The sequence below is a fragment of the Somniosus microcephalus genome, chromosome 25 (assembly GCF_052327205.1).
Source record: "Somniosus microcephalus isolate GS21.2 chromosome 25, FLI_Smic_1.0, whole genome shotgun sequence".
NCBI lineage: Eukaryota > Metazoa > Chordata > Chondrichthyes > Squaliformes > Somniosidae > Somniosus > Somniosus microcephalus.
Genome location: NC_141011.1, coordinates 37,120,473 through 37,144,915, shown reverse-complemented (window position 1 = coordinate 37,144,915; position 24,443 = coordinate 37,120,473). Strand labels below are relative to the sequence as shown.

The following is a 24,443-nucleotide window of genomic DNA, read 5'->3' as shown; positions in this document are numbered from 1 at the left end:
AAGAACAAAACCAGCAAACCTCTGGCTGAGTGAGAAATCCACCAGATGAAGGGTGGATGCTGACAGCTAAGTCCCACTCAGCATGGGCGAAATGCTCATTGAACAAGTGGTACATCGTCAAGACTGGGCCTAAGCCTTTTCTCTCTCGCTTGAGTTCAGTTCCAGAACCACCATCTGCTCTCTGGTACTTGACCCAAGTTGCTATTCTCCATGTGTGAATCTAGACAGTGAGTGGCGGCAGGTTATCCCATCATGAAGGAGTGTAAGTGATTTATATTAGATTCGGTCTTTAATACTCAGAGACTAGAGGGAGCCTTGTTCCAAACTATATGTGTTTATTATACTTATAAAAGAAACTACAATACAAGAAGCAAAGAAGTTAAAATGCAATGGTTATACTTATTAATAGTTAAACAGCGAATAAAACGTTGATATACAACCTGACTAACATCACACGGTTCTGAGGTGATCAGACTTGGATTGTCTTGGCTTCACTTGAGGGTGTCCAGTCCTGCTCCGAGATCCTTCTAAAATCCTAGGCTTTCTTAAATACATTAAAAAGACACCCTTATTCCGAACTGTCCAACCTCCCCTGAGAGGCCTCCCATCAATCGTTTCCTTTACCTTTAGCCTAACAGCCGTCTGTCCTACTACCTCATCCTAGATTAATACACACACTACCTGATTTCTGACCCGCCAAGCCTCCCTAAAACCATCCTGTAAAACATAAGATAACAAGAGTGGATGGATGCCTCGTTTACTTGGATTGCTCCAAGGACAGGGTTCACTAGATCAGGTTTCAATTTTTAGCTGCCTAATTCTTTGTTATTCATTCTCAGTATGTGGGCATTTATGGCCATCCCTAATAGCCCTTGAGAAGGTGGTGGTGAGACTTCTTGAACCGCTGCAGTCCATGTGGTGTAGGTACTCCCACAGTGCTGTTAGGGAGGGAGTTCCAGGATTTTGACCCAGTGACGTTGAAGGAACAGCGATACATTTCCAAGTCAGGATGGTGTGTGACTTAGAGGGGAACTTGGAGTTGGTGGTGTTCCAATGTGCCTGCTGCCCTTGTCCTTCTAGGTGGTAGAGGTCATGGATCTGGGAGGTGCTGTCGAAGAGGCATTGGCGAGTTGCCTCAGTGCATCTTGGAGATGATGCACACTGCAGCCACGTTATGCTGGTGGTGAAGGGGGTGAATGTTTAAGGTGATGGATGGGTGCCTATCAAGCATGCTGCTTTGTGCTGGATGAGGTTGAGCTTCTTGACTGTTGGAGCTGCACTCATCCAGGCAAGTGGAGAGTATTCCACCACATTCCTGACTTGTGTCTTGCAGGTGGTGGAAAGGCTTTGAGGAGTCAGGAAGTGAGTCACTCACTGCAGAATACCCAGTGTCTGACCTGCTCTTGTAACCACAGTATTTATGTGGCTGGTCCAGTTAAAGTTTATGGTCAATGGTGACCCCCCCAGGATGTCAATCATGGGGGATTCGATGATGGTAATGCCATTAAATGTCAACAGGAGGTGGTTAGACCCTCTCTTGTTGGAGATAGTCATTGCCTGGCACTTGTGTGGCATGAATGTTACTTTCCACTTACCAGCCCAAGCCCGGATGTTGTCCACGTCTTGCTGCGTGTGGGCACGGACTGCTTCATTATCTAAGGAATTGTGAATGGAACTGAATACTATGCAATCATCAGTCAACATTCCCACTTCTGACCTTATAATGGAGGGAAGGTCATTGATGAAGCAGCTGAAGAGGGTTGGGCCTAGGACACTGCCCTGAGGCACTCCTGCAGTAATGTCATGGGGCTGAGATGATTGGCCTCCAACAACCACAACCATCTTCCATGGCCACGGAGGGATTTGAACACAATGGATCATTGTTAATGATACAATATTTATGTAAAAAACCTTATTCTAAAATGGAAGCTTTATTCTAAAATGGAAGCCTGCAAAAGTACTTTGCTTCCAAGGAGCATCACATGATCCCATCCTCATCCGACAGCCCCAGGAGGAGTCACTGGATAGCAATCAGGAGTGGGATTTTCTCCCTGTATAACCTGGGCTGCAGTGGGTAACTGTTGCACCATCCCAGCTGACTCAGCACAGACCAGGGATCAAACAATGGTTAACAAAGTCTCAAGCAACAACAACCACTTGCATTTATATAGCACCTTTAAAGTAGTAAAACATGCCACGGCGCTTCACAGGAGCGTTATCAGAGAAAAAATTGACCCTGAGCCAAAGAAGGTGACGTTGGGACAGGTGACCAAACACTTGGTCAAAGAGGTCGGTTTTAAACAGCGTCTTAAAGGAGGAAAGAGAGGCGGACAGGTTTAGGGAGGTAATTCCAGAGCTGAAGGCACGGCCGCCACTGGTGGGGGAAGGAAGTGGGGGATGCGCAAGAGGCCAGAGTTGGAGGAATGCAGAGATCTTGGAGGGTTGTCGATGGAGGGGGTTACAGAGATAGGGAGGGGTGAGGCCACGGAGGGATTTGAATTTTAAAATTGAGGTGTTGGAGGACCGGGAGCCAATGTAGATCAGCGGCCACAGGGGTGAGGGGTGAACGGGACATGAGTTAGGACAGGGGCAGCAGAGTTTTGGAATGAGTTGAAGTTTATGGAGCGTGGAAGATGTGAGCCGGCCAGGAGAGCGGTGGAATAGTTGAGTCTGTAGGGAACAAAAGCATGGATGGGGGTTTCAGCATCAGCTGGACTAAGGCAGGGGCAGAGACAGACAATATTACGGAGATGTGCTGAACGGTCTTTGTGATGGAGCTGATATGGGGTCGGGAGCGCAGTTCGGGGTCAAACACTATGCCGACGTTGTGTACCGTCTGGTTCAGCCTGAGACTATGGCCAGTTTTTGTTGAACATATCGACTAGAACTTGCTGTTTCATGCTCTTCAGCAGCTCGAGGCCCTCTTGCTGTGGGAGTAGAGGACTAGTTTCACTGGGATCAATAGTCTCGGGCACACTGCACATACTTTTCAAATACCGGTAGTGGCTTAACAGGGAATTGTTCTCTTTCAAATAGAGAAAGATTACACCCCAGTGCATTAAACAACAACAATCATGGGCTTTGCCTGGAGAGTGAAGTGTCAATGACTCATAATTGTAATGAGGTATAATATTGCGGTTATAAACTTCTAAGAATGATTTGTACTTGTCATATACATTCAAGAAAGTGAAATAAACAAGAACAATAATTATTAAGCAACTAAAGCCACTTGAAAAACAACCTATTCCTTGAATCCATTTCAAAGTCTGATATTCTGGAATGGTGCAAGAAAGGTTTCTGTTCTCAATTTTGCACGTTTGAAGTTTGTCCATGTTACTGTGGATCATCAATGAGAGCTTGGTAATGAGTCCCGCGGCCACACCAACATAAGCCACATTTTTTACGATGAACCCAATTGGAATGCAGTAACATTCGCAGTTCAGGGGGGAGATGTCTTCGATATGCAGTGTCAGGGGTTTCTCGTAAATCCTGAGGTTGAAGGAAATAAATTAAGATTAGCGACAGCAATCGTTCCGGTAACCACATCACAACTGATCTCTCCAGTTTGTGCCATCTGTCATGGTCCTGTTTCACTGGCCCAGAGGAGATGCACTAAAGAAAGCACTACCAAACTTTGGCCCCGTTTAGAACTGGGCAGGATTAAGGCATTAAAATAAAAAGGCAGTGTGCAGGTGCAAAATGGTCCTTAACAAAGCACTGATCAAGCTCGGTTGTGATGTCCTCCAATATCAAGTAACCCGCTGATTCTCAGTGCCTTGGCCCACACATGAAGAATGTTGACTTCAGAGGGAACCTGGAGGCTGCCTGAACCAGTGGAACTGAAACCCAGCTACAAGGAAGTGCATTCAGGAGAGAAATCAAACAAAATACACAGCATAAGCAACAGGACTAATCCAGAAGCTGTTAAGAGCCATGATTAGTAATTACCTGTTTCCGCCTGTACGCTGACGAGTGGGGTTGTTTTTACTGATGGCCACCATCATAGCCCGGTATAAGCTGTCGTTTAACTCATCGATCACCTCCTCCACATGTTGGCGGATCCAACGTTGGAAGAACAATTCCCAGAGCCTGTTGATGAGGAACATCGCCCCGAGCAATATTCCGATGATCAGCGTCAGGAACTGTAGAAAGAATGGTTTGAATTATTGTAATGACTGGCATATCGGCTCCAAAAACACTTTGAAATTGCTAACCGGACATGTTGTAAACATCGATAAATCTGAATCAGAATAAAGAGACACCATTAATAAATATAATGTGCCATGAAAGGGCAAAGTAATTATATAGGGGGAGAAATTTGGTATCGCCCCATTTGTGGCGTAATTATCGGCGGGCACAATGTTTAGCGCCTGGTGCTAATTATCGCCTCCGACTGCAAACTTGGCCTCTATCACCCCTGGTTGTGGTTGGAGCGGTAAATCAGGTGCTACACACCTCTCTTAAGGCGCTAACGCCGAGGAGCGAGGCGCTACTTCAGAGCGCTGGTGAAGCTCAGGTGATGTCAGTCAGCCATGGAACACAGACAGACTGGCGCCGGCCAGTTCTTAAAGGGGAGGGTCGATCTTGCTGTCCAGCCACACCCTGCTCATTGCAGCCTTGAATCTCTGCCTGGAGAGACCTGTACATCAATTCTGCTGGAACCAACAATGGAGAGGCCCAGGGAAAGAGCTCAGCGCTTCAGCGACCGGTCCTTGGTGGCTCTGGTTGGCGCTGTGAAGTGGCGAAGGGCAGTGCTCTACTCACAGAGTGGCAGGAGGCCATTGCCATGCAAATACAGAAGAGTCTGGAGGGAGGTGGCTCAGCACATCTCCTCCAGGAACCTGGTGCCCAGGACCCACACCCAATGTCGGAAGAAGTTCAACGACCTCACTCGGGTGGTCAGGGTGAGTGGCTGCTTTTCAATACCTCTACATCCCTCCATCTCAACTTTACTCTGTGCCCAGAGGGTTTAAAAACCCCAAATGCCCAACACTCATCGAAGACCTATGGCCATCTCATAAAACACACATGCACATTCCACACCTTGCATACATTAAGGGCTATTCAACTATGGGAGGCACACCAGGCAAGCATATGGCTGCACATTCACTCAGACGCCGTCCTTTTTCTTGCAGGCCAGGCTATCTCACAACAGGCGCCAGCAGCAACGGACAGGAGGAGGACCGGCTGAGCTGCAGACCCTCAGTGATTTGGAGGTGCGCGTGCACAGGATCGTTACCAGCCAGGTGATGGGTGCCGTGACCGCTGGAGAGGTCGACCCCCTTGGGGACAGCAATAGTAAGTTCATCAGCTTTCTCTCCTCTCTCATTCCACTTGCCCCTCACAACACCAGCCTTTTACACTTTCAATCCAACTTACTAAATGTCTCCAGTCCTTGCTCCCTTACTGCCCCCCTGTCCTGACGCTAAAACCACTCTTGTACCTCCCTGCTTTCAGATAGTGAACCACCAGCTGACCGGCCTGTCCCTCAACCAACCAGTGGCAGTGACACCCCAGGCGAGGAAGACAAGGAAGCCGGAACCTCACCGCCTGCGTCTCCCGAGGGAGCCCATGCCCACACTGGGACCATGCCTTCCCTGGAGGGGAGCAGGGGGGAAGGTTCTGATGAGGATGAAGCTCCGGGACCCAGCGGCCTGCAGCAATGCAATGGGGGTAGGGAAGCCCCATTGCCATCTCCCCAGAGGGCAAGTAGGCCAGCGAGTCCTGCTACACTGGACGCAGAGGAGGAGCGCGTCATCGCGGAAATGAATAGCCAGGCCTTGAGCATGCACACTGAGCTCATGGGTGCAATGGCAAGTGTTAAGTCTGTGTGTTCTAGTTGTAATTACTAACACAGACTACAAGATTAAAGTTCAACAGGTCTTTACTGGTTGGAGGTCAGGACTATACTAAATACAATATTACTACACAGTGCTTATATACCGGTGGTCACCACCGGTATTACGTATACAGCAGCCAGAGAAAGTAGTACATCTCTTAAGGTGGAACAGGCTTAAGTTCTCTTAAGGTGGAACAGGTTACATACACCACAATCCTCCCTTTTTAGCTTAACAGTCATATCCCCATTTAACATAACATAATAACATATATAACTTCAGGTATAAACAGTTCAAAGGTTCAGTCTCTCAGGAGGCCTTCTGATTCAGTTTGGATAACGCCTTTCAGTGGTCTCTGATTCCTGTTGCTGAGGTGACTCCTCTAGTTGGTCTCCCATGCATTGGGTGTTATCATCATCAGGTACATTCCCTGCCGAGATAGATGCTTCAGGTTCATTAACGTCTTCCACAGTTGTCTCTGTCGCAACCATGGGTTCGACCCTTGCTCTCGATTCTACCAATTGATCCGCATGCCGCCTTATCACATTGTTACCAATATCTACTGTGTACATCAGAGGTCCTTGTCTGGCCCGAATTGTTCCGGACTGCCATTTTTCGTTTCCATAGCCCCTTGCCAACACTGGTTGTCCTACGTCGAAACTTCGAGTGGTCTTGTTATTAATATGCCGGAACTGTTTGTTTTCCACTTCCCTCCGCACATTTGGTTTTAACAAGTCCAACCTGGACTGCAACCTCCTGTTATAAAACATCATGGCAGGACTTTGGTTAGTCACTGCATGAGCGGCGTTTCGATATGCCATTAGGAAATTGTCCACCTTGTGCTGTAGCAGAATCTGATCATCGTTCATGGCATTTATTGCCTTTTTGAATGTTTGGACAAATCTCTCGGCCAACCCGTTTGTCGCCGGATGATATGGGGCAGAGGTATAATGTTTCACCCCATTCTTCTTTAAGAATTTTTGGAATTCTTCCGACACGAACTGTGGTCCATTGTCCGAACAGATCTGTTCTGGCAATCCGTTCCTTGCGAATATTGTTCTTAACACCGCAATTGTCTTTTCTGAAGTAGTGGTATTCATCTTGATCACTTCTGGCCATTTGGAATGTGCGTCCACCGCAATTAGGAACATGGAGTCCATGAATGGACCAGCAAAGTCAATATGTACGCGTTGCCATGGGGCTGAAGGCCATTCCCATGGGTGTAGTGGTGCGATCGGAGGTGCATTTTGCACTTTTTGGCACCCAGCGCAGCTTTTCGTCAACTCCTCTATCTGTTGGTCAATACCCAGCCACCATACATAAGCCCTAGCAAGACTTTTCATCTTAACTCCCCCCAGATGACCTTCATGCAGTTCTTTTAGAACTCTTTCCCTTAACTTGGGAGGAATAATCACTCTTGTCCCGTACATCAAAGTACCATGGCAGACGGACAGCTGGTCTCGCCTTGCCGAGAATGCCGGTAACAGAGGATCACCACGTGTTGGCCATCCTTTCACTGTCACCTCGTAGACTCTGGACAGTGTCGGGTCGTTCCTGGTTTCTCTTTCAATACTTGCATTGGTGACTGGTAAACACTCGATGATGGTCGAATGAAATAACTCAACAGGGTCAACTTTCGTCGTTTCTTCTTCTTCAGGTAGTGGCAGGCGCGACAGCCCATCAGCATTGCCATGCTGCTTCGTACCTTTGAATTCTATTTGATATTGATGTGCCCCTAGGAAAAGGGACCATCTCTGGAGACGCTGTGCTGTCATCACTGAAACACCCTTCTTAGGGTTAAAAATGGATACCAACGGCTGATGGTCTGTCAGAAGTGTGAATTTTTGGCCCTGCAGGTAATGATTAAACTTCTTCACTCCCCATACAAGGCTGAGAGCCTCCCTATCGATCTGCGCATAGTTGCGCTCAGCGGAGGTCAATGATCTGGATGCAAACGCGACTGGCCTTTCCATGCCATTTGGCAACTTGTGTGAGAGTACTGCCCCAATACCATATGGAGAAGCATCACAAGCCAACCGAATAGGCAGTGTTGGGTTGAAGTGAGCCAACACTTCCTCTGAGGTGATCAATTCTTTGCTTTTGCGAAATGCCTTCTTACAGTTTTCGCTCCATTCCCATGGTACCCCCTTCTGTAAAAGAGCGTTTAGCGGGTGCAGTACCGTGGATAGATTTGGTAGAAATTTATGGTAATAGTTAATCAATCCTAGAAACGACCTCAACTGAGAGACATTATCCGGAGCGGGAGCCTTTACAACTGCCTCTATCTTGTCAGGAGACTTATGAAGCCCCTCCCGGTCAATGACATGACCACAGTACGAGATCCGCTTCTGGAAGAACTCACATTTCTGCCGATTAACTCTAAGTCCATACTCTTTCAGTCTGTTGAGCACCAGTTCCAAGTTTGCGAGGTGTTCTTCATCACCATCACCTGTAATCAGAATATCGTCCAGGTAACATTGTGTGCCTGGAATTCCCTGTAATACCTGCTCCATGGCCCTCTGCCAAATTGCTGGAGCCGATGCCACTCCAAAAACCAGCCTACTGTACCGGTACAAACCTCGATGCGCGTTGATCGTGAGGTATTGGCGTGACTCTTCTTCAACCTCCATCTGCAAGTACGCCTGCGCCAGGTCTATCTTGGTGAAGTGTTTCCCGCCAGACAACGAAGCAAAAATATCCTCAATCCGCGGAAGCGGATACTGCACCGTGTGAAGCACCGGATTAACGGTGATTTTGAAATCTCCACAGATGCGAACCTCCCTGGTTCTCCTGGCTTGTTGCTCGAAGGACGTTTCATAATGGGAACAATGGGCGTAGCCCACTCACTCCAATCTACCTTAGACAGGACACCTGAACGTTCTAGCGCTTCCAGTTCCGCTTCTACAGTAGGTCGTATTGCATAGGGTACCGGTCTGGCTTTAAAAAATTTTGGGTGTGCATGTTCATCAATCTTGATGTTTGCCGTAATTCCTCTCAGTGTTCCCAGTCCCTGCTAGAACACCTCTTTAGCATCATCCAATATTTTGGACAATCGTTTAGGTTTGACATCTGTTTCCCCGGAATCTACCGTTAGTGCCTTCAAGGAGTGCCAGTCCATATTCATTTTCCTAATCCACTCCCGTCCCAGTAGTGGTGGACCTCCTTCAGGTAGCACATATAAGTCCATTACTTGGCTTTCTTCGCCCTTGTGGACCACTTTTACCTCTATCTTTCCGATGGGGTACACTCTTTGCCCCGTGTATGTTTTCAATATAATCTCCGTATCCCGTAGGGGAATATGTTGGAATAACCTTTTGTAATCTTTCTTATTCATGACCGTCAATGCCGATCCAGTGTCCAATTCCATCTTTACTTGGACTCCTGCTATCTGAAGGGTGACCCAAATTGTCTGGAGATCTGCATCCTTACCAACGTTGTGTACTCTTAAGCTACCCAGTTTATTACTGCTAGCGTCTGAATCTGACTTCTGTTCGGTCGAACTGTTCTTTGTCACCTTGTGTACCTTTATGTATTTTCCTTGCGGTGTCTTTTTGTTGCTGGTCTTCTTTCCTGACCGGCATACTTTAGCTATGTGGCCAAGCCTGCCACACGTTCTGCATTCTTGGTTTTTAAACCAACACTGGTTCTGATCGTGCGTTGTCTTTCCACAACGATAACATTTTACAGTACTCAAACCCAATTTATTTGTACTGAGTTCCGGTGACCGTAGCTGCATTACTGCCGTGCCTCTCGCTGCGGCTTCGTGTGCTGCTGCCACAGTGATTGCTTTCTCAAGCGTCAGCTCATTCTCCTCGAGCAGTCGCTTTTGTGTATCTTCTTTTAATAAACCACACACAAATTTATCTCGTAGCGCCTCTGTCAGTCTCGTTCCAAACTGACAGTACTTTGCTAGCTTACGCAATTCCATTAAATATTCAGCATTGCTTTCATCCTTCAGCTGCCTTCTGCTGTAAAATTTAAATCGTTCCGCTAGCATCAGCGGCGTGGGGTTTAGATGATTTTTCAGGACAGTAACAATCTCCTCGAACGTCTTATCCGCCGGTTCATCTGGTGATAAAAGGTGTTTCAATTGCCCGTATGTCTTCGCACCCATTAAGTTTAATAATGTTAGTGCTTTCTCTTCATCTGGGATTTTATTTGCTTTACAATAATTTTGTATGCGTTCTACATACATGGCCCAATCTTCGATGTCGCTATCAAAGGTATTAATGTTCCCATGTTTAGGCATCGTTGCAATTTAATTTATTTTTATTTTTATCCAAGATGGCGGCTTCCCGCTCTTGTCTTCGTCCTCCGCCTACAAAATGGCGGTTTTCCCACGCTTGGCGGTCTTCACCCGTCCCCCGACGCTGTCTCCGCTTCACCGCGGCTCTCGCGCCTTCAGTTGCCCCAGACGCTGCGCCTTTTTAGCCCGAATGCGGCCCGGCCCTTATCACCAGCCGCGATCGATGTCCCCGCGCTGCGCCTTTCGGCCCGAATGCGGCCCGGCCCTTATCTCCGGTCGCGATCGATCTCACCGCCCTTATTCCTCCGTCTTCCCTCCCCGTCTGTACAGCCAACGCGGCCGACTTTCTGGTCGCGTCGCTGCCCGGCTTACCCACCACCGAGGTAGAAAGAAGATAGCTGACAGCCGCTGATGGAGGCTTCGAGTTCAGGATGTCTTCTGCACTCTGGTTTCTCGATGTCTGCCGCGCAACGTGTCTTCCAGCAGGGTGATGAGGGTGGAAGCCTCTCTTCGACGTCCGTTCTGTGGACGAAGCCGCCGTGGATATAAACTGCCGCAGGGTAAGAATCGGACTCGTCGCCACTGTTAAGTCTGTGTGTTCCAGTTGTAATTACTAACACAGACTACAAGATTAAAGTTCAACAGGTCTTTACTGGTTGGAGGTCAGGACTATACTAAATACAATATTACTACACAGTGCTTATATACCGGTGGTCACCACCGGTGTTACGTATACAGCAGCCAGAGAAAGTAGTACATCTCTTAAGGTGGAACAGGCTTAAGTTCTCTTAAGGTGGAACAGGTTACATACACCACAGCAAGGGTGCCCGAAAGCATTGATGGACTGGCTAGGAGCGTGGAGCACTCCGCTGCAGCACAGGCCGAAGCAACGCAATGGCTTAGTGTGGCAATTCAGTCACTTGCTGCTGCCATCCAATCTCAGACTGCTCTCATGCAGTCTCAGATTGATGTCATGCAAGCACTGACTGCTGCCATCCTCGCTGGTTCGGCCGCATTGCCCCAGGGCTCTCACGGTGCTGCAGCAGGCCAGCAATCTGTGCTCCAGCAGATTGCTCCGGATGCTAAGATACTGCCCCGTGGGAGTGCCAGTGCGCCGGTCGAGCAGGAAGGTGCTGTCCTCTCTTAGGATGACAGCATTCTTGCTCCCACCACTGGCATTTCCCCATTGCACTTGCCACCGCCTGCAACACAGCCAGCCCAGACTGCTGCCGCCCATGCAGAGTTGGTGCAGTCTGCAGCCGGGGCCTCCAGGCCCAGAGCTGGTCGAGGGCGTACTTCAAGTGCATCTGTAGTCTCAGCATCTGACATTCAGCAGCCTTCCACCAGCCTTGCTGCAGCCACTGGGGCCCCATTACGGAGGAGCAGTAGGGTGGGAAGGGGGGAAGTGCGCAGGGGATGGAGATCACCCTTGAAGGGCAAACAGTAGGAGGTCTAAATAAAGGGTGGGAATGTTTGTAGTAAAGGTCGAGGTTCGTGTGATTACATTTGTTTACTGTTTTGCCGTTTATCTCCATCTTGTGAGAACCAGTTCTGTTAATTCATGATTTGTTGTGTTTGTTTCGAATTGTTTGTCCTGAATAAATGACACACACAGAGTTTGTTAAAGAAAAAAGTTGCTTTATTCAAAATTTACATTTTTGCCTTTGGAATCATTCCAGCTTTGGCCGGCAATAGCGAGTGTGGATTGCTTTCCATGATGTTGTTCTCCATGCCAAAAGCCATCTTCTGAGTAGGGGCCTAGAAGCGGCGTGTTATCAGCCGTTGATGGACGGCCCTTGCAGTGGCAACATTGTGCGCCTCCCTCCCACCTTGGTGCTGCTGCTGATCATCCTCCTCATCCTCCTCCTCCTCAGGTGGTGCACCAATCCCTGGTGGCATTGGCTGGGTCCTCAGGATTGCCAGGTTGTGAAGCATGCAGCACACAACTATGAAGAGGGAGACTCGCTCAGTTGAGTACTGCAGGGCTCTTCCTGAGTGGTCCAGACAGCAGAACCGTTCCTTGAGCACGCCGATCATCTGCTCAATCATGTTCCTGGTGGTGATATGGCTCTCATTATACTGCAGCTCGGCAGGAGTGCTGGGGTTACGGAGCGGTGTCATCAGCCAGGTGCAGAGTGGATAATCCTTGTCCCCAAGGAGCCAACCACTTGGCTGATGCGGTGCCTGGAAAAGGTCTGGCATACCAGTCTGGCGCAGGATGAAAGCATCGTGGCTGCTGCCAGGATAGCGGGCATTGACGGTGGTCACAGACCAACTGTACATTTAAGGAGTGGTAGCCCTTGCAGTTTCAGAATACCTCTGCATTTTCATGCAATGCCCGCAATGCCATATGCGTGCAGTCAATGGCGCCCTGCACCATGGGGAAGCCCGCTATCCTAGCAAAGCCACATGCGCGTTCATGCTGTTTGGCCTGGGTCATGGGGAAAGAGATGTACTGGCGTCTCCTTTTATACAGGGCATTTGTCACCTCCCGGATACAGCAATGGACAGCGAACTGGGAGATATTGGTGATGTCCCCAGTAGAAGCATGAAAGGAGCCGCTGGCATAAAAATTCAGAGCCACTGTCACCTTCACTGCCACTGACAGAAACGTCCTGGTCCTCAGTTGAGGCTGCAGCTCTGGTTGCAGCAGGTGGCAGAGCTCAGTGACCACCTCCTTGCTGAAGCGCAGCCTGCGCAAACACTGCTCCTCAGACAAATGAATGTAGGAGAATTGCTCCCGGAATACCCTGGGAGGGTAAGGTCTCCTGTGCAGAGGCCTGTTGGCCCTCCTCCCTCTCGACATGTTTGCCACTCTCTCTCTGCGTCTCTGATGCCTCCGATTCTATAGGTGCAGGACGACGCCCCGAATCAATGCAGCCCCCATAATTTCTTCTAAATCGATGCAAGTTAGGTCAAATCAAAATGAACCTGCAAAGTGCTGCTCAGTATCCAAAACTCCTTCACACAGCGTTGAATCTCTCCAGAAGTCTCTTTCTCTTTCAGAATACGTGGGGCAAAAATGTCGGCGAGAAAAAAGGCAGGAAGCGGCCGCCTTTAAATAGCGCTCCCCCAGCCCCTTCCCAACTGCAAAATGTTCCCCTCTATCTGTAATTGCTAGCAACAGGCGGAAAGGCAGGGGGCGCCACTCAATGTCCGGTCCGGGGCGCTACCAGGGCGTTGCACGCTCGATTGATGTCACGATCTGCGGGCGCAGGAGATCGTGGTGGTACTGTTTAGCGCCGCCACAAAATGTCTGGTCAATTTGGCGAGTGGTGCAAACATCGCCGCGCTCGGGCGCTAGTTGCTTTGCTCCCCGTTAGCACCCTCTTAGGGTAATTATAGTGGGGGATTTCAACTTCCCCAATATTAACTGGGATAGTCAGAGTGTGAAAGGCTTAGAGGGCGCAGAATTCTTAAAGTGCATCCAGGAGAGCTTTTTCAGCCAGCATGTAGAAAGTCCTACAAGAGAGGGGGCGGTACTGGACCTAATTCTAGGGAATGTGGCCGGGCAAGTGGTAGAAGTGTTAATAGGTGAGCACTTTGGTGACAGTGACCATAATTCGGTAAGATTTAAGGTAGTCATGGAAAAGGACAAGGATGGACCAGAAATAAAGGTTCTAAATTGGGGGAAGGCCGATTTTAATATGATAAGGCAGGATCTGGCCAATGTGGACTGGGATCAGCTACTTGAAGGAAAATCCACATCGGAGCAATGGGAGTCTTTCAGAAAGGAAATTGAGAGAGTACAATGGCAACATGTTCCCGCAAAGGTCAAGGATGGGACCAACAAGCCCAGGGAACCTTGGATGTCAAGGGATATACGAGAATGGATTAGGAAAAAAAGGGGGGCTTTTGGCAGATACAAAGGACTAAAGACAGAGGAAGCCCTAGAGGAGTATAAAAAGAGCAGGGGGATACTTAAAAAAGAAATTAGGAGAGCGAGGAGGGGCCATGAAATAACACTGGCGAGCAAAATAAAGGAAAATCCTAAGGTGTTTTATAAGTATATTAAGGGCAAGAGGATAACTAGGGAAAGAGTAGGGCCCATTAGGGACCAAAGTGGCAAACTGTGTGTAGAGCCAGAGGATGTAGGTGGGGTTTTAAATGAATATTTTGCATCTGTGTTCACTATGGAGAAGGACGATGTGGACATAGAAATCGGGCAGGGGGACTGTGATATACTTGAACATATTAGCATCGAGAGGGAGGAGGTACTAGCGGTTTTAGCAGGCTTAAAAGTGGATAAATCCCCAGGCCCGGATGAGATGTATCCCAGGCTACTATGTGAGGCAAAGGAGGAGATTGCAGGGGCTCTGACACAAATTTTCAGAACCTCTCTGGCCACAGGGGATGTGCCAGAGGACTGGAGAACAGCTAACATAGTACCATTATTCAAGAAGGGTAGTAGGGATAAACCAGGAATTACAGGCCAGTGAGCCTAAAATCAGTGGTAGGGAAATTATTGGAAAAAATTCTGAGGGACAGAATTGGTCTCCACTTGGAGAGGCAGGGATTAATTAGGGATAGCCAGCATGGCTTTGCCAAGGGAAGATCATGTCTGACCAATTTGATTGAATTTTTCGAGGGGGTGACTAGGTGTGTGGATAAGGGTAGTGCAGTGGATGTGGTTTACATGGATTTCAGTAAGGCTTTTGATAAAGTCCCGAATAGGAGACTGGTCAGGAAGGTAAGAGCCCATGGGATCCAGGGTGCCTTGGCACATTGGATCCAAAACTGGCTTAGTGGCAGAAGGCAGAGGGTGATGGTGGAAGGTTGTTTTTGTGACTGGAAGCCTGTGTCCAGTGGGGTACCGCAGGGATCGGTGCTGGGTCCCTTGCTGTTTGTGGTCTACATTAATGATTTGGATGTGAATGTAAAAGGTATGATCAGTAAGTTCGCAGATGACACGAAAATTGGTGGGGTGGTAAATAGCGAGGTGGGAAGCCTCAGGCTACAGGACGATATAGATGGGTTGGTCAGGTGGGCGGAACAGTGGCAAATGGAATTTAACCCTGAAAAGTGTGAGGTGATGCATTTTGGAGGGGCTAACAAGGCAAGGGAATACACAATGAATGGTAAGACCCTAGGAAAGACAGAGGATCAGAGGGACCTTGGTGTGCATGTACATAGATCCCTGAAGGCAGCAGAACAGGTGGATAAGGTGATTAAAAAGGCATATGGGATACTTGCCTTCATTAGCCGAGGCATAGAATATAAGAGCAGGGCGGTTATGATGGAGCTGTACAAAACGCTGGTAAGGCCACAGCTGGAGTACTGTGTGCAGTTCTGGTCGCCACACTATAGGAAGGATGTGATTGCTTTGGAGAGGCTGCAGAGGAGATTTACCAGGATGTTACCTGGGCTGGAGCGCTTCAGCTATGAAGAAAGACTGGACAGGCTGGGGTTGTTTTCCTTGGAGCAGAGAAGGCTGAGGGGGGGCCTGATTGAGGTATACAAAATTATGAGGGGCATAGATAGGGTGGATAGAAAGGAACTTTTCCCCTTAGTAGAGGGGTCAATAACAAGGGGGCATAGATTCAAGGTAAGGGGCAGGAGGTTTAGAGGGGATTTGAGGAGAAACTTTTTCACCCAGAGGGTGGTTGGAATCTGGAACTCACTGCCTGAAAGGGTGGTAGAGGCAGGAACCCTCACAACATTCAAGAAGCATTTGGATGAGCACTTGAAATGCCATAGCATACAAGGCTACGGACCAAATGCTGGAAAATGGGATTAGATTAGATAGGGCTTGATGGCCGGCGCGGACGCGATGGGCCGAAGGGCCTCTTTCTGTGCTGTATAACTCTATGGGGGAGAAATTCGGTTGGTTGCACCAGCGATTATCGCCTAAAGAGGCCGAGAATTGGGGCGTTACCCAATTTCTGAGCGGTCGCAGGGAGACTACCGCCTCGCCCCATATTGACCATGCATTTTGCGCCGGCGCAAAGTCTTAGCGTGCGCTCGCGGGCGCAGGCTGATCATGACGTCATTTCATGGTGTAACGCCTTTTTTGTGCCGGGACCGGAAATTGGGTGGCGCCCGCCTCTGTAGGGGGTTTCTCTTGCTTGCTCTGGTCTCCTGCCAGGCTTCTTGCAATAATTACCCTTGAGTGGTTCGACCCACTCTTCCCTACGGTTCTAGACCTTGGACTTAGGCGCAGGGAACTGTAGTGCAGAGAAAACTCAATAGACCAGGTTGAATAGCACGAAATGGATGCTTTTATTAAACAGTTTGCAGCATTATAAAATACATGTCATAAGCACAGATTAAAGCTACTACAAGCATGCACACATCTATAAACTTAACTCTATGGAAATGGGGAACACACGGCACATCGTAAAAGGGGTAACACATTACAACTACCCTTAACCCCCTCCCCTAGACCTAACTAAGTTTCGACTTGAGGAACTCGGGATCATGCTCACCACTTTCAGAATTGCGAAAAGGGGTTCGCAGCCTTTTTGGCACAGCTTTCCGTCGTCACGTGGATTTGGAAACTTCTGGCGCAGCTTGTTTTCCTCTTGGTTCTCCCGCGATGAGGCTGCCGATGCAGCCTTGGTGAGCGCTCGCCACGGATGGATCCGTTACCAGCGTGGTGTTGAAGCACTGAATGCACCTGTGTTACCGTTACCGAAGGGCTGTTGAGGCACTGGAGTGCTGGGCCCGGAGTGTCCTCTTATACAGTCATAATGATTGTCCTTCTGAGGGTGTCTTCTTCTTCGGCCTGGGTCGTCGATGATCTCCCGACAAAAGTACCCGGGCCACCCTCGTCGTCTTCCCGTCGTGGCCGAGCCTTGCCTGGCCGAACACCGACCACGCTCCGAAACCGAAGTGCTGCCTCAACCGAAGAGTCTGTCCCGAAGCGTTGAAGAAATGAAAACCGAAGTGAAGCTACTGTAGCAGTTCCGAAGCGTGAAGTGAAGCCAAGCTACGAAGCGTACTGATGGACCTTTTCAATCCACAGTTATACCCTTTTGGAACATTCTTATCTCCCGCCAGATCATAGTCCTGTCTTTGTAATATTTTTGGCGGGCAGAATTCTCTGCAGGGGTGTTTTGTCTTCATAACGGGAGTCGGTGATGGCTGAACTGGCCTTCCTGGACCGATAATGTCTTTGCTTTGTCACCGTAACTCGGTTTGTATATTGATCGGTCTGGAGATTGCCCTTGATGGCTGTTAAACGGCTTTTTCTTTGTACAGTAAATGGGTTTAAGTGTTCGTTCAATTGTCCGCCCATTTCTTGATGGGCCTCATCCTGCTACCCAAAACTGTCCTGTACTTATAATCTAATTACTATGTATGCTCAGTTCCCTGAGTTTCGGTTTCCCGAAACTGGTTTTCGCGGGCTTAATGTCCTCAATCCACAAGCCTGTCTGACTTGCAGTAACAGAAATTCAAATGGTCCCAGAAACTGGTCACGAGGTCTGGCGGCCATTTTGTGTGCCCTTTTATCAAAGGTTTCTCTGTACAAGCATCTTTTGGTCAATAAAACTGTCTTATTAACCCTAATTTACTGCGTGGTTATTAATGAAAATTTCAAATCTTACACTCTGTTGCGCCTGGCGCTAATAGTGACAGTTCAATGGAGCGTTCCCCAGGCACTCTCGGAGTAGGGGGGCGCTACTTAAAGGGAACAGCACTGTTCCGAAAACGTCAGCCCTTTTGTGTGAGCAACTTGCTGGCTGGTTTGAAACAGTGGGGCAGCTGCAGTGCTAGAGCCTTCTTGCCATTCCAGCAGCGGTGCCAGAGGACCTTTAGCCCTGTGAACATTACCTAGCTGCTGGTAAGCGCTGACAAGCTGGACCTTGAACACTCTTATTATGGGGGCTGCGCTGTGAGGGAACATCCTGCTGCAAGAGCATCTTGAGAGGGCGCAGAGACGGAGGGACAGAGGGGCAGGAGTGGCCAGGAGGAGGAGGGCCAGCAGACGTCGCCACAGCAGACCTTACGCAGCGAGGCCTTTCACACACCAGTACACCTGCCACAACATCTCGGAGGAGCAGTTTCTCCGCACAAGGAGGTGGGGTCTGATCTGTGCCAGCTGCATCAGGATGTTCCTCTGCCGCGCATACGGTGCTCGACAGCTGTAGCGGTCCCTGTAAAGGCTATTGCAGCCCTCCATTTCCTCCCAGACGGGTCATTTCAGGCGCCACCTCTAAGCATTCCCGAGGATTTCCGCAACTGCAAGGGGCTCCACTCCCTTAATGAGCAGCTGCTGTGTGACCACCGTCTGCTGATCTTTGTGGGCAGCGCACAATTCCCTGGCATCAGCCACGAGGCTGGCTTCTCGGAGACCAGGGCTATCCTCTGTGCCCATGGCTTTGGACCCCGCGACATCCGCCCAGCACACAGGCAGAGGAGAACTACAAATGCAGCCATCGGGCGATGCTGAATACTGTGGAGCACACAATCGGGCTGCTGAGGCAGCGGTGCCGATGTTTCAACCATTCGTGCGGCAACCTGCAGTACTCACCGGTGCGAGTCGCCCACAACGCAGTTGTCTGCTGCATGCTCCACAACCACGCCATCCAACGCACCCAGCCAATGCCAGCCGAGCTTCAAGGACCAGCAGAGGAGGAGGCGGAGGAGGAGGAGGCAGAGGAGGAGGAGGAGGAGGCAGAGGAGGAGGAGGAGGAGGAGGAGGAGGAGAACGGGAGGGTTTCTGAAACTGGAGGGTCCGCGCGCCACAATTTCATGACAAATCATTTCCAGGCCCCACTGACGGATTGCTTGGTGTGTTTGGGAGAGGGCCAAGCGGTTCACCCAAAGCCTCTGAGGGGCAGATTAAGTGCAAAGAGTTTAGATGTCCACTGAAAATGAAAAGTTTTCTTTATTTTTCAAAAACTGGAGCCTTCCATCCACACAAAGCAATGGCTGAACAAAGCATAACTAACAGAATAACAGTTCAGTAAAGGGGAAAAACATAACTATCGATTGAACACATCAGCATGCAGAAAACAATTCTCTGTCTGCAGAACCCGCGACAGTAAACAAAACATCCCCTTCATTAACAAGAGCTGCAGAGGGCCTTGAAATTCTGAGCCTCGCAGTCTCCGCGGCTCCCTCTACTTTGGACCCCTTGAGGGGCTTCGACTTCTGTTTCTAGCACGCCCCCTTCCCTCCCTGCGGCTCCTCCGTAATGGAACCCCCGTGGCTGCATCAAGGCTGGGGGAGGCCTGCTGAGTGTCCGAAAGCGCTGAAGCCCCTGAGGAACGGGCTGGACGACCTCTGGGCTTGGAGGGCCCGGGGGCTGACTGCTTCAACTGCTCATGGGCGGGAGCAGTCTGTCCTGCAGGTGGTGGCAGCTGCAGTGCAGACGTGCCAGTGGTGGCATCAGGAATGCTGATATCCTCAGAGCGGACACCTGCTCCGTGGGCGTGCGACACACTGGCACTCTGACGGGGCAGCAGCGCAGCATGCGCCCCAATCGGCTGGCCCACAGATTGATGCCCTGCTGTGCTGCTGGAAGGTCCCCGGGTAATCCTGCCTGATCCTTCAACGGCGGCAGCAGTCAGTGCTCGCGTGGCCTCAATCTGCGCCTCCATGAGGCCAGCGAGTGACTGCGTGGTAGGTGCCAGTGCTTCAATGAAGCCCTGGAAAGTCCTTCCAACGGCCTCGGTGAAGCCCTGGACAGTCCTTTCCAGTGCTTCAGTGAAGGCCAGCGCTCTCCTTTCCTGAGCATCGGAGAAGGCCCGCGCTCTCCTTTCCTGTGCATTGGAGAAGGCCTACGCTCTCCTTTCCTGTGCTTCGGAGAAGGCCTGCGCACTCCTCTCCTGTGCTGCACCGAAGTCCTGGAGACTCCCTGCCAGTGTGTCAATGGCTTCAGGCAGCCTTGCCACTGCAGCGATCAGCTCATTGTGCCTGAGCTGAGCCTGGGCGCTCATTTGACTTAGGGCCCGAATCTCCTCAGCGCTCTGAGCAGCAGTCATGATGGCCTGACTCGGCCTCCGCGGAGACGGCCCCCGAGCTTCCCTTCCCCCCCTGCGTTGGTGCAGCCCGCTGGTTCCTGGAGTTGGCTCCTCCTCAGATGCAACCCCCCCCCGCTCCCCTCCACGCCAGAGCTATCCCGACTCTGCAGCTGGCGTGCCTCCCCTGAGGCTGGCACGCACAGTCCAGCTTCCTCCAGCTGGTCGCCTTCAGAGTCAGTGGGACTGGCAGCTTCAGGCCCCGCCTCTCGATCTGGTGATGCAGCATCTGAAAGCAGGGAGGTGGAAGAGTGGCTTCAGCTAGAGGAGAGGTTGGCAGCAAGGGATGCAGGATTGGTCCAAAGCGATTGATGTAAGAAAAAGGAGACTTACCATCAAGTAACTTTAAAGTAAGCTTTAAGTAACTTATAAACACACTATATACACAAGAGAGGTCTTTACCATGCCTCTGGTAGAAGCCTCTTACAATACTGAACAGACCAGTATTTATACCAGTCCAACAGGAAGTGACATATGACAGGAAGTGAGGTATGTACACAGTTCATAGTTCATAGTTCATAGTTCACAGGAAGTGATGACATAACTTCCCGGAAGTTATCATTTTTATCACAGCGATGACATGGGTCCACTGTGAAAAGCATGCTGCTGGGGGGTCACAAGTGGAAGGACACAGATCCAGAACGACATAACCTTATCTTCGCCATGCACAATGGGGTCGACTGCTGCAGTAGTGACAGGGCCAGTCAGGCGGCCGCCAACAATCCGGTGCACGCGCTCCTCCAGGTCCGTCAGGTTCTGCACGTGTGGAGGTCCTCCACCAGTCTGAATCTGTTGGTGGCGGTTGCTTGCCAGCTTGGACTGCAGGAGAAAGGACAGGAAAGGATGAGACATGCTGGCCTCAACTGTCATGCCATGCCCCCTTTGGTGGAATAGCCCTGACATCATGGCCTCAACTGTCATGCCATGCCCCCCTTGGTGGAATAGCCCTGACATCATGGCCTCAACTGTCATGCCATGCCCCCCTTGGTGGAATAGCCCTGACATCATGGCCTCAACTGTCATGCCATGCCCCCCTTGGTGGAATAGCCCTGACATCATGGCCTCAACTGTCATGCCATGCCCCCCTTGGTGGAATAGCCCTGACATCATGGCATCAGCTGCATGTGCAAGTGTGTTCCCAGAAAGGGCCATGGGAGCGTGCTGACAGATGGCCAATGGGGCATGGCGCACCCATTGGCCATAAAGTCAGCTGCAGATGATGGCATGAGGAGGACAGTAAAAACATCACTCACCCTGACGACCCGAGTGAGGTCGTTGAATTTTTTCCGACATTGCAAAGGCGTCCTGATCACCAGGCTGCTGGAGTTCACCCTCTGAGTGATGGCCCTCCATGCTCTGCGATAATCCTGCAGCTTAGGCCTCCTTCCATTGTCCGCGTAGAGGACCGCTCGCTGACGGTCCACGGCGCCCACCAAAGCATCCATTGGTGAAGCGCTCAGCTTGTTGCCTTGCCCTTTCCATCCTGACAAAGTTGTTTGCGGCAGAAAAGACACAGCGCCCAAAATTCAGTTCTTCAGATCTCAGATTGTGGCTGCTGGGCCTTCTGGATCCACCCCTTTAAGAGCTGGCCGGCTCCTGACTGTCTCGTGATCCTCGTTGATTGATTGAGCCTGCGCTGCGCCCGGACAGGCCGATATTCGGTTGCGCCGGCATGTTAGCGCCCTAAGTCTGCCGTGCAACGCCTGATTTAGCGCAGTGATCTCCTTAGGGGCGCAATGACCCAATATCGCGCAAGGTGGCGCAGAAGTGCGCCTGGCGCTGAACTTTGCGCAACGCCAGGACTAGCGCCCCAAATGCGGCTATACCCAATTTCTAGGCCTATGACTCTATGACTATGACTCTAATCAACCGAATTTTTCCCTTTATCTTTCTTATGGTTTCTTAGAATGAACATGAGCAATTTTCCAAGAAAGAAAGAAAGTTAACTGAGAGATTAAAGTGATGAGGCACAAATCTTGAGAATATTAGAGGACGGGTATCTTCAGGGCCAAATGTATTATTAGAGTCCAGAAAGTAGAGGAGATAAATCTGTAGAGACACAACTTGATGCCAGTCATGATGGTCCATGAGATTCTTTGCCAAGATCATCAAGATCAGAGCTGGAGAAGGAAAGTGAGTGAAAAAAGGCCAATTGGACCATTCAGGGGATAGAGGGTGGAAAAGGGGATTTATCAAAGGTAATTAACACAGCTGGCGAGGGACCATGAGGAGGAGCTGTGGGAGGAGCAAGTAGACAGCAGTTGAACTTCTTTCCAATAGTGTTGTGTTTAGCAGTTTCAACTGTGGATTTACAGAGGATACAATCAGAGATATATTTGGGTCAGGAGAGTTCAGACAGGTCAATACTCCAGATGTTCTCGGGTGAATCTTTTATAAGATAGAGGAGAACAGCTAGCATGCCTCCACCAAGATGTAATGCTAGATCTGGTGGAAGGGTCGGGTATGAAAACTTCCACAAAACTAGAACAACAACAGTTGCTTCACTGGCATAGATAGAAGGTTCAGAAGAGGAAAAGCATCAGTTGGACCAGAAAAAAGCAGGAAAGAATTCTGAAAGACCATCCCAGTTGCTTTACTTACTGCACCAAAATGATGAACATGGTCTGATGAACCCAATGGTCTGGGAGGTTTTGTGAATTACCAAGATGTTCAGGGTTATGGTGAGCTGATTAATAAGATATTCATGGCCGTTATTAATGAGCTGATCAATAGAAAAGATGAAGCGGAGCCATTGTGAATGGTGAACATTGAAATCACCAAGTTGAATCACAAACTGAAAAATTCCAGAGATTTCTGAAGGTCAGGAGAGCAATGGACTTCATGAAATGAGGGGGCATGTCTTCAACCACAGAAGATTGGAGTCAGGTGATCCAGGGAACTACAAAGAGCAGAACAAACATCACCAACAAGAATTTGTATTCATATAGCGCCTTCAACATAGTAAAACATCCCAAGGCACTTCACAGGAGAGTTATCAGACAAAATTTGACACCGAGCCACATAAAGAGATATTAGGACAGGTGACCAGGAGCTTGGTCAAGGAGGTAGGTTTTAAGGAGGAGAGAGAGGTGGAGAGGCGGTGAAGTTTAGGGAGGGAATTCCAGAGCTTAGAGCCCAGGCAGCTGAAGGCACAGCCGCCAATGGCAAAGATGTGGACACATTGGATTGGACGTTGAAACAGAAAATGTAAGATAAAAGTAAGAGGAGTGAAGAGGAAGATTTTAAAAATCACATCAGGTTCTGACCTCAGGAGCTTGAACTTCGCTAGACGGCTTCATACTTTCAACACAAATGTTGATGTCCTTTTTTGAGACAACTTCTGTGGCATTGTCATAGCACACAACGTAAAATGCAACTGGAAATAAATAGGGGGCCCCAAGGAAGGAAAGCAGCCAAGAGCAGCAGGAGGAATAACTAGAGGAGGAACAGCAACCTGAAGAGGATGTGGATGAAGCCTGTTGCAAACTAGAAGATATGTAAGTCAATCTTCTCTTGATTATCACATCTGGCCACTACCTGAACAGTCCTGTCTACACCTTCTCCCTTCCCACCATCAGTATGGCATCACCTTCAGATGCAGCAACTCACACCGCTCCCACTCAGGCCACCTCACCAAAGCCACTTCCAAAAACAATTTCTGCACGCACAACAACTTTAGTGCCGGGATATGGAGCTAAGACAGATAAATAGAGTTGAGGTACAGATCAGCCATGATCTAATTGAATGGTGGAGCAGGCTCAAAGGGCTGAATGGCCTCCTCCTGCTCCTATAGTCCTCAGTTCCTATGCCATCTAGGCATGAATAGGAGTGACTGTTGGGGAAAAGCCTCAATGATAACATTGCACCTCAGCACAAGTCATGTGCGGTGGGGGGAGAAAGGGAAAAAAGAGAATGGTAAACGATGATGGAGAATGATAGATTTCAAAACAAAATTTAATTCTTACCGTCAAAAACATCATTGGCGAAGAGGAACATCACAAGCACCATGGTAATTATCAATATGTTTTGACTCAGCCTCTCCAAGTAGCTGTTGCTTTGAACACGCTTCTGTGTCTGAAACATTGAAAGCAACGGTAACATGGGAAAGACCCGTTCAAACAGATCAGCGCTCACCACACCCGGCATTATGATCTATGGGGCACCTGATGGGAAAAAAGGGAAGATTTAAAAGTAGCAATGCAGGTTATAAAAAGTGCAAATCAAGCACTGGGGTTCATTTCTAGAGAAATAGAATTCAAAAGCAGAGGTAAAAGCAAACTTATGTAGAACCTTGGTTAGACCACGCTTAGAGTACTGTGCACAGTTCTGGTCTCCATATTACAAAAAGGATAGACAAGCACTGGAGAAAGTTCAAAAAAGATTTACAAGGATGAT

General features: G+C 49.4%; 1 protein-coding gene across 1 annotated transcript; it reads right to left on the bottom strand.

The window, feature by feature from the left end:
- Positions 1-324: 324 nt before the first annotated feature.
- On the bottom strand, positions 325-24,281 carry LOC147100708 (uncharacterized). The gene is made up of 4 exons (XM_085967236.1): positions 24,014-24,281; positions 23,315-23,424; positions 3,949-4,142; positions 325-3,489 (listed from the first exon to the last, which is right to left on the bottom strand). The coding sequence occupies exons 1-4, from the start codon at positions 24,192-24,194 to the stop codon at positions 2,853-2,855; spliced, it is 1,122 nt and encodes a 373-aa protein (XP_085823362.1). The 5' UTR covers positions 24,195-24,281; the 3' UTR covers positions 325-2,852.
- Between the last annotated feature and the right edge of the window lie 162 nt (positions 24,282-24,443).

Excerpts from the sequence above, each read along its gene's own strand:
- LOC147100708 (XM_085967236.1), bottom strand. The coding sequence starts at position 24,194 with ATGCCGGGTGTGGTGAGCGCTGATCTGTTTGAACGGGTCTTTCCCATG. Across the intron at positions 23,425-24,013 it reads CGCCAATGATGTTTTTGACG|TTGCATTTTACGTTGTGTGC; the intron begins GTAAGAATTAAA and ends ATTTATTTCCAG. Across the intron at positions 3,490-3,948 it reads CAGCGTACAGGCGGAAACAG|GATTTACGAGAAACCCCTGA; the intron begins GTAATTACTAAT and ends CTTCAACCTCAG.